Raw genomic sequence first — 14565 nt, 5'->3', positions numbered from 1 at the left:
GGAGGAAGGGTAGTGTAGATACTAGTCTAACAGGGGATACTGGTGGTAGAATGTCTGTGTCTAATCAGGTAAACAATGAGAGCGAAGCCAAACAGCAAAAATTAAGATGTTTGTACACCAATGCGAGGAGCCTAGGTAACAAAATGGAGGAACTAGAGTTACTGGTGCAGGAAGTGAAACCAGATATTATAGGGATAACAGAAACATGGTGGAATAGTAGTCATGACTGGAGTACAGGTATTGAAGGGTATGTGCTGTTTAGGAAAGACAGAAATAAAGGCAAAGGTGGTGGAGTAGCATTGTATATCAATGATGAATTGGCCCTGTCAACACTGGTTCTCCACTTGTGAAGTAACTCCCTGCTCTCCATGTGTCAGTATATAATGCCTGCATCTGTAACTTTCACTCTATGCATCTGAAGAAGTGAGGTTTTTACCCACGAAAGATTATGCCAAAATAAATCTGTTAGTCTTTAAGGTGCCACCAGACTCCTTGTTGTTAATGATGAGGTAGACTGTAAAGAAATAAGAAGTGATGGAATGGATAAGACAGAGTCTGTCTGGGCAAAATCACATTGGGGGAGAAAGCTTGGGGTGTGCTATAGAGCACCGGGATCTGCTTTGGATATGGATAGAGACCTCTTTAATGTTTTTAATGAAGTAAATATTAATGGGAATTGTGTGATCATGGGAGTCCTTAACTTCCCAGATATAGACTGGAGGACAAGTGCTAGTAATAATAATAGGGCTCAGATTTTCCTAGATGCGATAGCTGATGGATTCCTTCACCAACTAGTTGCTGAACCAACAAGAGGGGATACCATTTTAGATTTGGTTTTGGTGAGTAGTGAGGACCTCATAGAAGAAATGGTTGTAGGGGACAACCTTGGTTCGAGCGATCATGATCTAATTCAGTTCAAACTAAATGGAAGGATAAACAAAAATAGATCTATGACTAGAGTTTTTTATTTCAAAAGGGCTAACTTTAAAAGATTAAGGAAATTAGTTATGGAAGTGGATTGGACTGAAGAACTTGTGGATCTAAAGCCAGAGGAGGCCTGGAATTACTTCAAGTCAAAGTTGCAGAAACTATCAGAAGCTTGCAACCCAAGAAAGGGGGGAAAATTCATAGGCAGGAGTTGTAGACCAAGCTGGATGAGCAAGCATCTCAGAGAGATGATTAAGAAAAAGCAAAAAGCCTATAAGGAGTAGAAGATGGGAGGGATCAGCAAGGAAAGCTACCTTATTGAGGTCAGAACATGTAGGGATAAAGTGAGAAAGGCCAAAAGTCATGTAGAGTTGGACCTTGCAAAGGGAATTAAAAGTAAATAGTAAAAGGTTCTCTAGCCATATAAATAAGAAGAAAACAAAACAAAACAAAAAAGAAGTGGGACCGCTAAACACTGAAGATGGAGTGGAGGTTAAGGATAATCTAGGCATGGCCCAAGATCTAAACAAATACTTTGCCTCAGTCTTTAATGAGGCTAATGAGGAGCTTAGAGATAATGGCAGGATGACAAATGGGAATGAGGATATGGAGGTAGATATTACCACATCCGAGGTAGAAGCCAAACTCGAACAGCTTAATGGGACTAAATCGGGGGGCCCAGATAATCTTCATCCAAGAATATTAAAGGAACTGGCACATGAAATTGCAAGCCCATTAGCAAGAATTTTTAATGAATCTGTAAACTAAGGTGTTGTACCGTATGACTGGAGAATTGCTAACATAGTTCCTATTTTTCAGAAAGGAAAAAGAAGTGATTTGGGTAACTACCGGCCTGTTAGTTTGACATCTGTAGTATGCAAGGTCTTGGAAAAATTTTTGAAGGAGAAAGTAGTTAAGGACATTGAGGTCAATGGTAATTGCGACAAAATACAACATGGTTTTACAAAAGGTAGATCGTGCCAAACCAACCTGATCTCCTTCTTTGAGAAGGTAACTGATCTTTTAGACAAAGGAAACACAGTGGATCTAATTTGCCTCGATTTCAGTAAGGCATTTGATACGGTTACACATAGGGAATTATTAGCTAAATTGGAAAAGATGGGGATCAATATGAAAATTGAAAGGTGGATAAGGAACTGGTTAAAGGGGAGACTACAATGGGTTATACTGAAAAGTGAACTGTCAGGCTGGAGGGAGGGTACTAGTGGAGTTCCTCAGGGATCGATTTTGGGACTAATCTTATTTAATCTTTTTATTACTGACCTTGGCACAAAAAGTGGGAATGTGCTAATAAAGTTTGCGGATGACACAAAGCTGGGAGATATTGCCAATACAGAGAAGGACTGTGATATCATACAGGAAGATCTGGATGACGTTGTAAACTGGAGTAAAAGTAATAGGATAAAATTTAATAGTGAAAAGTGCAAGGTCATGCATTTAGGGATTAACAACAAGAATGTTTGTTATAAGCTGGGGACACATCAGTTGGAAGTAACAGAGGAGAAGAAGGACCTCGGAGTATTGGTTGATCACAGGATGACTATGAGCCACCAATGTGATATGGCTGTGAAAAAAGCTAATGTGGTCCTGGGATGCATCAGGTGAGGTATTTCCAGTAGAGATAAGGAGGTGTTAGTCCCGTTATATAAGGCACTGGTGAGACCTTATCTGGAATACTGTGTGCAGTTCTGGTCTCCCATGTTTAAGAAGGATGAATTCAAACTGGAACAGGTACAGAGAAGGGCTACTAGGATGATCCGAGGAATGGAAAACCTGTCATATGAAAGGAGACTCAAAGAGCTTGGCTTGTTTAGCCTAACCAAAAGAAGGCTGAGGGGAGATATGATTGCTCTCTATAACTATATCAGAGGGATAAATACCAGGGAGGGAGAGGAATTATTTAAGCTCAGTACCAATGTGGACACAAGAACAAATGGATATAAACTGGCCATCAGGAAGTTTAGACTTGAAATTAGGCGAAGGTTTCTAACCATCAGAGGAGTGAAGTTCTAGAACAGCCTTCCAAAGGGAGCAGTGGGGGCAAAAGACATATCTGGCTTCAAGACTAAGCTTGATAAGTTTATGAAGGGGATGGTATGATGGGATAGCCTAATTTTGGCAATTACTTGATCTTTGACTATTAGCAGTAAATATGCCCAATGGCCTGTGATGGAATGTTAAATGGGGTGGGATCTGAGTTACTACAGAGAATTCTTTCCTGGGTGTCTGGCTGGTGAGTCTTGCCCACATGCTCAGGGTTTAACTGATCATCATATTTAGGGTCGGGAAGGAATTTTCCTCCAGGGCAGATTGGCAGAGGCCCTGGGGGGTTTTCACCTTCCTCTGCAGCGTGGGGCACGGGTCACTTGTTGGAGGAGTCTCTGCACCTTGAAGTCTTTAAACCACGATTTGAGGACTTCAATGGCTCAGACATAGGTTAGGGGTTTGATACAGGAGTGGGTGGGTGAGACTCTGTGGCCTGTGTTGTGTTGGAGGTCAGACTAGACGATCATAATGGTCCCTTCTGACCTTAAAGTCTATGATTCTATGATCATCCTCAAGAGGAAAGGCTGCTTTTAGATGAATGTTGACAATAGAAAGGATAATCTGAGAGAATTTATTCAATATTTATTTTCTCTCACACTTTGGGAAGTGGGAATTAAACTTCTTGCTTTCTCTGGGACACAGAATGTAAATAGGTAACACCTCTACAAGTGTGCAAAATTTGATTGCAGTGATGCCCTGGGACCGTTAAGATATTGAGAGAGGTGGGGAAATCTGAGTCAAGGAAAATGCAGAAGAGGATTACAATGGTGAAGAAGTGAATTTATTGCAGGTTCACCGTTGGAACGGAAAGCAATTGGAGCAATGACTGGAATACTGGAGAGGGTGTAGATTGGAGATGGGTGCAGGCAGTGTCTACTGTAATATGAATCCGAACAGTGAGACGTGAACCTGAATCAAAACTCTAAACCTTCTGAAGTTCACACATCACTAATTTTTACTACCTTTTCCCATTACAGTATTTGCTTTTGTCATATACTTCATTTACATAACCAGAGGATCAACACCTAGTAGGTAAATTAAGTGATGCAGCTGAGGTCATTATCCCAGCTCCTTAGTGACACTTTAATGTGATTACGGAACAAACAAAAAAGCCATTCAGCAGTGATGGAGTGCTTATGGCACGTGGTAACTTTATATGAAGGGTGAAAAAATAGCATGTTTAGAGCCAGGAATAGGCACTTAATAGAAACCAAAATAAATAATTGTAAGCAATATCTCTATGGTACAATATGCTAATTGTTTAAATAATAAGAAAAACACTGCAGTGGAAAGCACTTTTTAATAACAGTTCAAAAGGAAAAACTTTATTATAAAGAACAACCAATGAGAAAAGTATGTAATTTCTTAAACGCTTGTTAAAATCCAAAACAAATGTTACAGTTATCACTATACATTCTATTGCATCAGGGCATCAGCCTGAGGGGTCTAGGAAGAAACTTCCCCTAAAGACAGATTATTATATAATTGCATACTTTGGCCTTCTTTTGCCTTCCTCTGAAGCAGCCACTGTTAGAGACAGGATACTTGACTAGATGGACCAGTGGTCTGATACTTTATGACAATAGCATGTTCTTCTGTTAGTGTAAAATAATTATCTTATTAAATCTAAACTGAATGAAAGGTTGCTTGATTTATCTTTATTTTCATAAAGACCAAAAACCTGATCAGAACAGAAAATCTTCAGCCATACTAGAAAAATGCTATGGGAAATTATTTTTGGTACTTGGAATTCAATTCATGGATCAAAGTTCAATCCAGTAACTTCCAGGTGCGTGAACTGGATGCACTGGAGCTGATGGAGGGTGATGGGGGGGAACAACACAGAAACCCACTCCCTATTTTACCTGGAGGTCCGCTGTTACTGCAGGGAAAAAAGAGTAGGAGAAAAGCTAGCTTCCCCTCAGGTGTGGTGTTGTAATCTTTATTTTCCTTAGTCACTGGAAAAAAATAAGCTCTCAGTAATTTGTAAGGATGTAAATTACACAAGAGGATTGCCTCACAAGTTATGATGTACTAGAAGCTATGGAAAAATGTGCTAACTTTATAGAAAGGCATCCCATCTGTCAATATTTTGTGATGTACAAAGAGTTATATCATTCAGAAAGATTATTCCCTGCAGGCTAGTGGCAGGAATTTGAAAAATGGGAAGGAAGACTGACATAGTTGATGGGCTTGGCCTTGCATATTGCATTGCATGTACCTGGCTTGTGAAACCATATATGTTACTGTACTTCTACAAAGCCAGATAATCTGCAACATGACAACTAAAGCTCTTCAGTAACACTCCTTCACATGAACAAGAAACAAAATTTAGAATCTGATGTGGGGGAATAATAGGAACTAACAAGTGTACAATGCAAAATCTGCTTTAATAATATCTTTTCACATAAAATATTACTGAAGTCTGCAAAAGACTTCAAACATCACATTATTACCAGTTTTAACCTGAGGCAAAGCAGAGCACTAAAAACACATTAAGGGTTCTGCTCAAGAGTAAATGGGTTATGCTGCTATTATGCAATTTATATGAGAGTTAGGGTGGGCTGATTATACCCAATTCCAAAACAAAAGTCTGCAGGTTACTCAGCAGTAATGTTGTCAGAGTTTGACTCTATATGGTGATGCACAAAGAAACACTTCATCCTCATCTTGTTCCCATATGCCAACACCCAGTTTGCAAAAACGCATACTACACATTCACAGCTAAAATCTATGGCCCAGATCCACAAACGTATTTAGGCTACTAACTTGCATTGATTTCAAAATGTATTTAGGCTCCAAAATACATTTATGGATCTTGGCATATGTAGGTACCAGTAATCACCATTTTTATCCCATCCCAAAGAGAAATAAAAATGTTGGCCAAGAAGAAAACTGCCATTTCAGACATACCTCAAATGTCTCCCTCTCTCACACACACTTTTCTTGAATATAGTTCTTTAAAAGGAAAAAGAAAAAATGGCCACTGTAGGAAAAATCTCCTTGAATAAAATGGAAGTGAAAAGAAGATCTGTCTAAATGGTTTCTCCCTTTATACCACAAGGAGTAAAAAATTCCTTGAACACTTGATATTCAGGTAACATTCACAGTGATGAGAAAATTGTATTAGATACTGATTTGATCCTTGAACTGACCTCAAACAGAATTTTTTTCTCCCTCATTTTCCTGTACCCGTTCACTTGTTTTTCAACAGAAACTTAGTTCAATTGCAGTAAATACCATGAGAAATACACCTCTACCCCGATATAACGCTGTCCTCAGGAGCCAAAAAAATCTTACCGCGTTATAGGTGAAACCACGTTATATCGAACTTGCTTTGATCCACTGGAGCACGCAGCCCCGCCCCCCTGGAGCGCTGCTTTACCGTGTTATATCGGGTCGCGTTATATTGGGGTAGAGGTGTATCACGGTATTTCGGACCTGACCAGCAACAGCATCAAAAATTTCATGCGATTTCCAGATTATAGTCTGGATAGTTCACATATGGTTCTGATATACCCAAAATACTGTAGAGAACCATCCATCATTTGGTCCTGCCATGCGGGCAGGGGACTGGACTCAATGACCTCTCGAGGTCCCTTCCAGTCCTAGAATCTATGAATCACTAAATGGTATTTGCATCTCAGATACAACATTGGGAACTAACATGGGAAACCATTCACTTTTACAATGGAAATATAAAGGAGGCAAATGAATGCATTAAGTTATATCTATATGGCCAGAGAATACTTGTTCGGCTTTTGCCCTCAGTTAGCCTTAATTTATACATTATCCCTCTTTTGACATTCACAGCTCTATTTTTACATTATTTGCAAATTATAAAATGCTGCATGTTGTAAAATAATAAAGTGTCTAGATTATTACACCTCACTTAATTCCTGTGTTCTTTACTAGTGATTTACTTGTATAAGGGGAGAAATATTGATGATTTTTAAAAAAAAGAAAATAATTTATTTTTGACTGTGCCTTCTATTGTATATGAGCAGTGGCAATTAAAATCAGAAGAAAGCTTGAAGTTGCAACCAAGGTGGGCCCACAGTGGGGTATGGATAAGTCCATTACATCACATAGCTGTGCACCTGTTAATAAAATCCAAGACTGCTTAAAAAAACCCTGAAGTCATAATAGGCAACTATTCTGTATGCTCACAAGGACATCATGACAGCTACCAGGCGTTCCAAGTATTGAAAACACTGTGAAAAGAATGTAGTGGTAACACAGATTGGCAAATGGTTTCCACTGGCTTCCAACCAGCACGAAGTCAAAATTAACAGCAACTTGGCTTGATTTTAATTTAGCCTTTTTAAAAATAGATGAGGTGGTATAAGAGCTTGGGTTTATTTATTTATTTGCCCCAGAATTTCTAGGCAAACAATCTGCAAGAGGTACCTGCATTACAAATAAACTCAATATAATATTTAATTTAAAGTTAATTATTTTCTTTATATTCCTTTGAAAGAAAATCTTATCTTGATCCCATATTGACCTGGAATATGTCTAACCTTTACTTAACTTCAATTTCTGAATAACACACAGGGGAATATCCTTGGAAATCATTGCCTTAACAATTAGTTTAATTACAGGAAATTAGTAGATCTCTCTTACCTAAAGACTGGTACAGCTCAGTCATTTTAGGATGATCCCAGCAGGTCGTTTGTGTCTCATGGCTAAAACATAAAAATATGAAGGTTTTAGAATGAAATATGTACAGTAGAGCTTTCCCTAAGACAGTCGGACACTTCTCCTTGCAGATCTTTCCTTAAATAGATATCCATATTTAGTAGCTGTACAATTCAATGATTAAATGTTTATTCACAGAGCAGAATATATGTGTATGTGATAGCAATGATGTTGGAGTTTTTCCCAGCCAAAACCACAAAAATTCACAGTTTTTTTTATGATAGGTGGGTTTTCTTCCATCAGTTTTGAAGCTAAATTTCTTTCTCCTACTACCATATTACATAACGAGCAGTGCAGCATCTAAACCTCGACGATGTATAGAATGCCACAATGTCATCTTTGGGGATTAGAGCAGGAAGTGTGACCGATGGTCGATATGTCTATTTTTAACACTAGGTATGAATTTGGCCCATTATATTTAGTGATGGGCTCAAGATGCAATATTTACATCTAAACTATACACAATCCCAAAAATATGGGGGTTCAGTGGTTTGGGTTCCATTTCTAATTAGACTAGATTAATTTATAAAATGGACTTTATTTTAAATACAGCAACCCTATTCTCCTCCATATAGAATTGTTCAAAAATGACAATAATATTTAATGAACAGTTTTGCCAAAAAAAAATTCAGTTTTTCAATGAAATGTATGAAGGATTTGACCTGCTCTATTTTAAGTGTTCACTATTCAATTAGTGGATGAGATGTCAGCTACAACTGCTGTCCTACATTCCATTTCAAATGGTTGTACTAAAAACCCATGTTAAATTCTATTGAATCAGCAGCCGCTTAAACTGCTTCTAAGCCCAATGTGTTCTATCCCAAACATTGATTTTTTTTCTTTCCTGTTGTTGTTGCTGCAATTTCTGTTTCTTTGAATTCAAGCTGGAATTCCATCTCCTGCCCTAGGTCCATCGCAAATTTCAAGAGGCAGTACCTTCGGAAAGCACAAAAAACAACTAAAAAGGGATTTTGAACGCCTGCAGAATACACAGTATGACCAGAATGCAAATTGGACATTCTCTGCATTGAATCAAGCAGCCGCTAGCTTTACAACAAAGTGTGATGCCAACAAGCATGTATCATGAGAGAAAACCACCAAACTAAAGTGTGAGTTAGTGAGTGTAACAATGATTTATGCCTCCTGAGGTTATATATTTTATGATTTTTTAAACTGGAAGATACTAAAATATGTGATCATATATAACATTATGATAGAAATCTGAAATTGAAAAGTCATTTGTTTATTCTCCTGCCAGTAGAGGACTGGTCACGTAGTCTCCAGATATATTAAAGGGAGGCTGCAAGAAAGTGAAAGGAAAAGTTTTGAAACTTGTGAGAGCCAAACTGTGACTAGCTCTTTCACAAGGTGCCCCAGGAAGGCTGATCACAACTGCAGTCCCTGCATTTGAGGAGCAAGGGGACTGCTCCTCTGCCTGCAGATTGGCACAAAAAGTATGGGGAGAAGGACAGGACCTGATCCAGAGCTCAGTGAAGTCAGTGCAGAAGCTCCCATCAACATCAATGGACTTAGAAACAAAGCTTTGGAGAAGGCTGCTCCTTCCTGTTTACCAATTTGTGCTCTCTAGCACAATCTAACCTAAGAAGGGGCAAAATCTGTACTGGGATTCTTGTGAAACAATTAGAATGACATACCTTCTATTTGGTCTAGTTTCCTACTTAAAGGAGAGGGTTGGTTAGTTGGCACAAGTGAACCTTTTACTGACTGAACACTACATTCAACATTCTTTGACGTGCTTCTTGTTTGTAATGATTTCCAAGCTTTGCAGTGAAGTCACAGCAAAGACCAATGTTGAGGGATCACAGACTATTACAATAGAAAAAAATAAGGCATAGAATGCACCAGAAGGATACAAGATTTTAAAGAAAACTATTCCTCATTGACCTCAGTCTCTCTCTTCCCTTTATAATGGTAGAGATTGTATACAGTGAAAGAGGGAGAAGGAGATGGGAACACCACAAAGGTCTTGCATTGCTCATTGACACCACAGCAGAGAGCAACAGTTGATGACTGCAAATACACAGGCTGAATTGAGATTGATTGTGGGTTTTGTTTTGCTTTTTAAAAGCATAAAATAAGAAACCCAGAATAAAAGTTGAAGAAAACCTATGGATCTGTCTGACTCATCTGATTTCCTGTATTCCCTACCACATGTGACAGAGATAGGAAACATGGGGTGAGAATACAGCATTAGCTGCTTACAGTGAACTTGGATACAGCTAAACTGCATTTGCAAAGAAAATGAATAAAAGTTGAAAAATATTTTAGAGAATCAATATGTTAATTGCAATTTTGGCTATAAAAAGCCTCTGCTTACTAGGAAGTAGTTCTGGGGAGGAAGAAAGCCTCATTGTAAAAGAACTCCATTGAGAAACTACATGATTCAGGACTTTGGTAAATGGATACAGAACTAGGTTAAGTGACCAGAAGTTGTTACATCTGATGGCTGTTCAACATCTACATAGCACTGTTTTGACCACAACTGGTAACCTGTTGTGAATTCTTAGCACAGAAGTCAAGAATCACATAGGGATGTTTCCTCCAGATCAGGGTTGAGACATATATGTGGGGCAGTGTGAGGAATTTCTCTCTACTGCTGACCACTCTTCTTGTAACCAGAAATCCCTATGATACAAACAGCGATCATTCTTTCATGTCTCTTCATTTTCTACAATGCCATCTTCCATGTGGTGTTCGGGTGTTTGAGTAGTGAGTGTGCCATTGATCAGTATGTCAAATCACGTAGAAATACTAGGAGAAAGTTCACCCACTGATTGCATCAGAGCTGTATTTCTCTTTTAAAATAAGCTACCTAATTTTCCAAGTGAAATGAGTTTGGTTGTCTCAGACTGCTCTGCAGAGCACTTTAGTCTCCAGTGCTGTCAACCTGGCACGATTCACAAGCACTGGTTTTATGCATTTTTGATAAACACTGCATAGTCATTTATACATTTTGTGCATACAAGTGCAAAAGGGCACAGCCTCTACTAGAAATTGGTTTTCTCCATTTATCCACAAGTGAACTACACAAAGCTAAAATCTGCAGGGCAAATGAACCCCCTCGTCTATTTGCCCTTTCATTGACCTCAATCCCACATTGAAGGAAATACCCCTTTCTATAGGGATGAATGTCAAGTCAGTATCCATGGTAGCTCATTTCTTTGCCTTCTCTTAAGCAAAGATTATCCACTGGGCTGAATGCTGTGTATCAGGTTTTTATTATATTCACAGGCAATTCAACTGAGACTATCAAACTCATATCTTACAGGACAGTGAGAGCTGGACTCTAGAACTGGAGGTATCCCTCTCACTCTTGCAGGAAAGTCAGTGTTTTAAGGAAACCCTGCATTCCAACTCTGTAAAGGTTGAGTGCCTGTGAAGAATAAGGGCAGATTTTGCTGGTACTTTACATGCAGAACACAAGAAGGCTGCAGCTTTTTCATTCTAACTAAAAAGTGTTGCCTCTTCCTGAACATTTTCAGCACAGAAAGTTATCAACAATTCCAAACACATGTACAGCTCAAGGAAAGGTTAGATTCCATCGAGACTATCCTTCATAAGCCTCTTTGCCATTTCCAAAGGCCATTTAATTGTAAGCTTTGGGGTTGGCTGTGGGAGGGGGTGTGTATGTGTGTATTGTGAACACCATCTGAAGTGAAATGCCAGCTCAGCAATTCTAGGCTGTCTCAAAGACACTTGGGAACACTACCATCTTTAACAGATCTGCTGAAAAATGTTTGCCATATTTCCTAACTCTGGTTAGGAACTAGACCCTATAAAGTCAGAGAAACATTACAGGTTCATGCCGCTCTAGCTTATCAAGATGCAAAAGGGGAAAGAAGAATAAAGATAGGCCTGGAAGAACAACAGATGATAGCGGCACGATGGTGATTGGCACACTAAAATACATAGATAGTTCAGTGGGATAAAAGCACCATCTTTGTACATACGATGCGACTTATTAAATCAGTGGTTCTCAAACTATTGTACTGGTGACACCTTTCACAAAGCAAGCCTCGGAGTGCGACTCCCCTTATCAATTAAAAACACTTGTTTATATATTTAACACCATTATAGATGCTGGAGGCAAAGTGGGGTTTGGGGTGGAGGCTGACAGCTCGTGACCCCCCATGTAATAACCTCCTGACCCCCTGTTTGAGAATCCCTGTATTAAATGAATTTGGTAGTCTCAACTCAGTCCTTACGGGATGGTGATAGATGATTAAGCAAATTTTTTTTTTTTTTTTAAATCAGGAGTAACACAACACTGGGATAGGAAAGATTTTTCTGAATAGGATTCAGGTGCATAGAGAACTTTGCAAAAACACTTTGCCATCCTATATCTGCATATAACCAACACAACTTCTCTATCATTGCCAAGAGTACAAAGATGAACCCCTGATTATTGTCAGAAGAGATGACAAAGCAGCATGATAAAACCTTGAACTGATGCGATGAATGATAGTTTAGTTTATCAGTTCTCTATTAAAATATGCCCAGTTTGAGTAAAAATAAATGGCTTTGCCCCCTTTTCAGCTTGTATTATCTTTGAAAAACAATGGCAGCAAAAGGGATAGAAAAAATTCTCCTTCATAAATCATCTTTAAACCTTTTTAAGTTGTTCTTGATTTTATTCATTCTGCCAGTTTTAAATTTCAAAGATTTGGTCTCCCATGTTTATTCATTGCTAAGCTTCACAGCAGAGAATTTGAGTATGGAACTGCACCCCACTCTCTACACTGTTACATTCCTCTTAATTTGTGACTACATTAAAGCAAATTCCACCAGCCTCCCACCATTCCCTTTACTTCAAAATGCACTATTAACCAGGTGTAAGGTGTGTGTGTGCAAGAGAAGAGAGAGAGAAGCAAATTCTGTCAGGTGGCAATAAAGAAACAGCAACACATATTAGCCAATAATTACAAAGCAAGTTATTTTATAGTAGAAAGAACAGGAATACTTGTGGCACCTTAGAGACTAACAAATTTGTATGTTTTTGTATGTAACATTACAAATGTTTGTAATGGCTCAGCCATTCCCAGTCTTTATTTAATCCTGAGTTGATTGTGTCTAGTTTGCATATCAATTCCAGCTCAGCAGTCTCTCGTTGGAGTCTGTTTTTGAAGTTTTTCTGTTTTAAGATAGGTTAACAGACAGACCTGCGGGTGGCTGTCTGGCCATTCTATGACAGACCTGCGGGTGGCTATCTTAAAACAGAAAAACTTCAAAAACAGACTCCAAGGAGAGACTGCTGAGCTGGAATTGATATGCAAACTAGACACAATCAACTCAGGATTAAATAAAGATTGGGAATGGCTGAGCCATTACAAACATTGAATCTATCTCCCCCTGTAAGTATTTTCACACTTGCTTCTTATCAAACTGTCTGTACTGAGCTATCTTGATTATCACTTCAAAAGTTTTTTTTCTCTTACTTAATTGGCCTCTGAGATGGTAAGACAACTCCCACCTGTTCACGCTCTCTGTATGTGTGTGTGTGTATATATATATATATATATATATATATCTCCTCAATATATGTTTCACTCTATATGCATCCGAAGAAGTGGGTTGTAGCCCACGAAAGCTTATGCTCTAATAAATTTGTTAGTCTCTAAGGTGCCACAAGTACTCCTGTTCTTTTTGTGGATACAGACTAACACAGCTGCTACTCTGAAACCTTATTTTATAGTGTGCTGCACTACAATACAATTTATATTGCCTTTCACCTTTTTGGTTTCAAGTAGAGTGCAAGATTCTTACAACAACTTTATGGCTGCTGTCAGAAAGCCAGAATAAATATGACAGAGTTGGGTTTTTTCTTTTGTAAAACTAACATTAAACCTTTAAAAATGCAACTTTAACTACTTGTTCTTTATTTAAAGAAGAGAGACTGTTGGCCACTCAAAATAAGACTACCTTGCAATCAGTGTCACTTATTGCTTAAAACATTGTGAACCTTTTTATATCTTTCATTACTTCCCAGAGGGAGGAAACTAATCGCTGTGAAAAGACTAAAACAGTGCTGTAAAAAAGGTAGAATTCTCTTGTGATTTGCAAAGGATTACTGTTTGTCTTCAACTCTAAATCTGGAGTCCATGGATCCACACAGTGATGATTTCTCTTTAATCCTGGGATCAATGTCTTAATGCTGGCAAAAGCCATTATCAGAATACTGAAGAGAGGCACACATACATATTAAAAGTTTCTGCTAATATTGAAACTGAGCAGTAAGATGGGGCCACATATCAACTGCTTAGTATTTTATAGTAACTATTTTTTCTCCCTTTAGATGTTCAGCATTTTATTTTGTGCACTGTGTCATTGGCAAAGATTACCATTCAGTTGTTAAAGCTGGTGAGCCAGCCCCTCCAGCTGTTACTTGTCCATTGATCTATTTGCTTTTCAAAGCTTATCCCCTCCACTTCTGCCAAAGCAATTTCACTGCAGGGTCTTGTTGAATCCAGGATCAAACAATGATGACTGCAACCAATTCCTTAGTGGTAGAAGGTCTTTGACCTTCTATATAACTATGTTTCTTGTTTCCTCAGCTCAGTACTCCATAGGCATGTGCCTCTAAACCAGTTCTCAGCCAAATTTAAGCTTGCAATGAGAGCTGGAAAAATGAATATATCCCAGGAAAGGGCAGGTTTTGCAGTAACACACTTCAAAAGAGAGCCTCATGTACTAACTACATCACAGAGACAAATTATGTTTCACACACAGTATACAAAAAAATACATATACAATATAAACTAGAGTAAAAACTATTACACTGAAACATTATTTCCAAACATACAATAACCTAGAACTACCACTCACCTAGGTGTCCATATTTTAAACATTTCT

General features: G+C 38.4%; 1 protein-coding gene across 5 annotated transcripts in view; it reads right to left on the bottom strand.

Annotated features, from left to right (window-relative positions):
• The window catches only part of DMD (dystrophin), a 1466768-nt gene that overhangs the window by 89488 nt on the left and 1362715 nt on the right, over nucleotides 1-14565 (bottom strand). For all 5 annotated transcript variants that reach the window (XM_065405744.1, XM_065405758.1, XM_065405751.1 and 2 more), the window contains one exon: nucleotides 7621-7682. In XM_065405744.1, coding sequence (XP_065261816.1) covers nucleotides 7621-7682 — 62 coding nt within the window. The remainder of the gene's footprint in view (nucleotides 1-7620; nucleotides 7683-14565) is intronic.

The sequence above is a fragment of the Emys orbicularis genome, chromosome 1, assembly GCF_028017835.1.
Source record: "Emys orbicularis isolate rEmyOrb1 chromosome 1, rEmyOrb1.hap1, whole genome shotgun sequence".
Classification (NCBI taxonomy): Eukaryota; Metazoa; Chordata; order Testudines; family Emydidae; genus Emys; species Emys orbicularis.
This window is presented reverse-complemented; position numbering and strand designations above follow the sequence as displayed.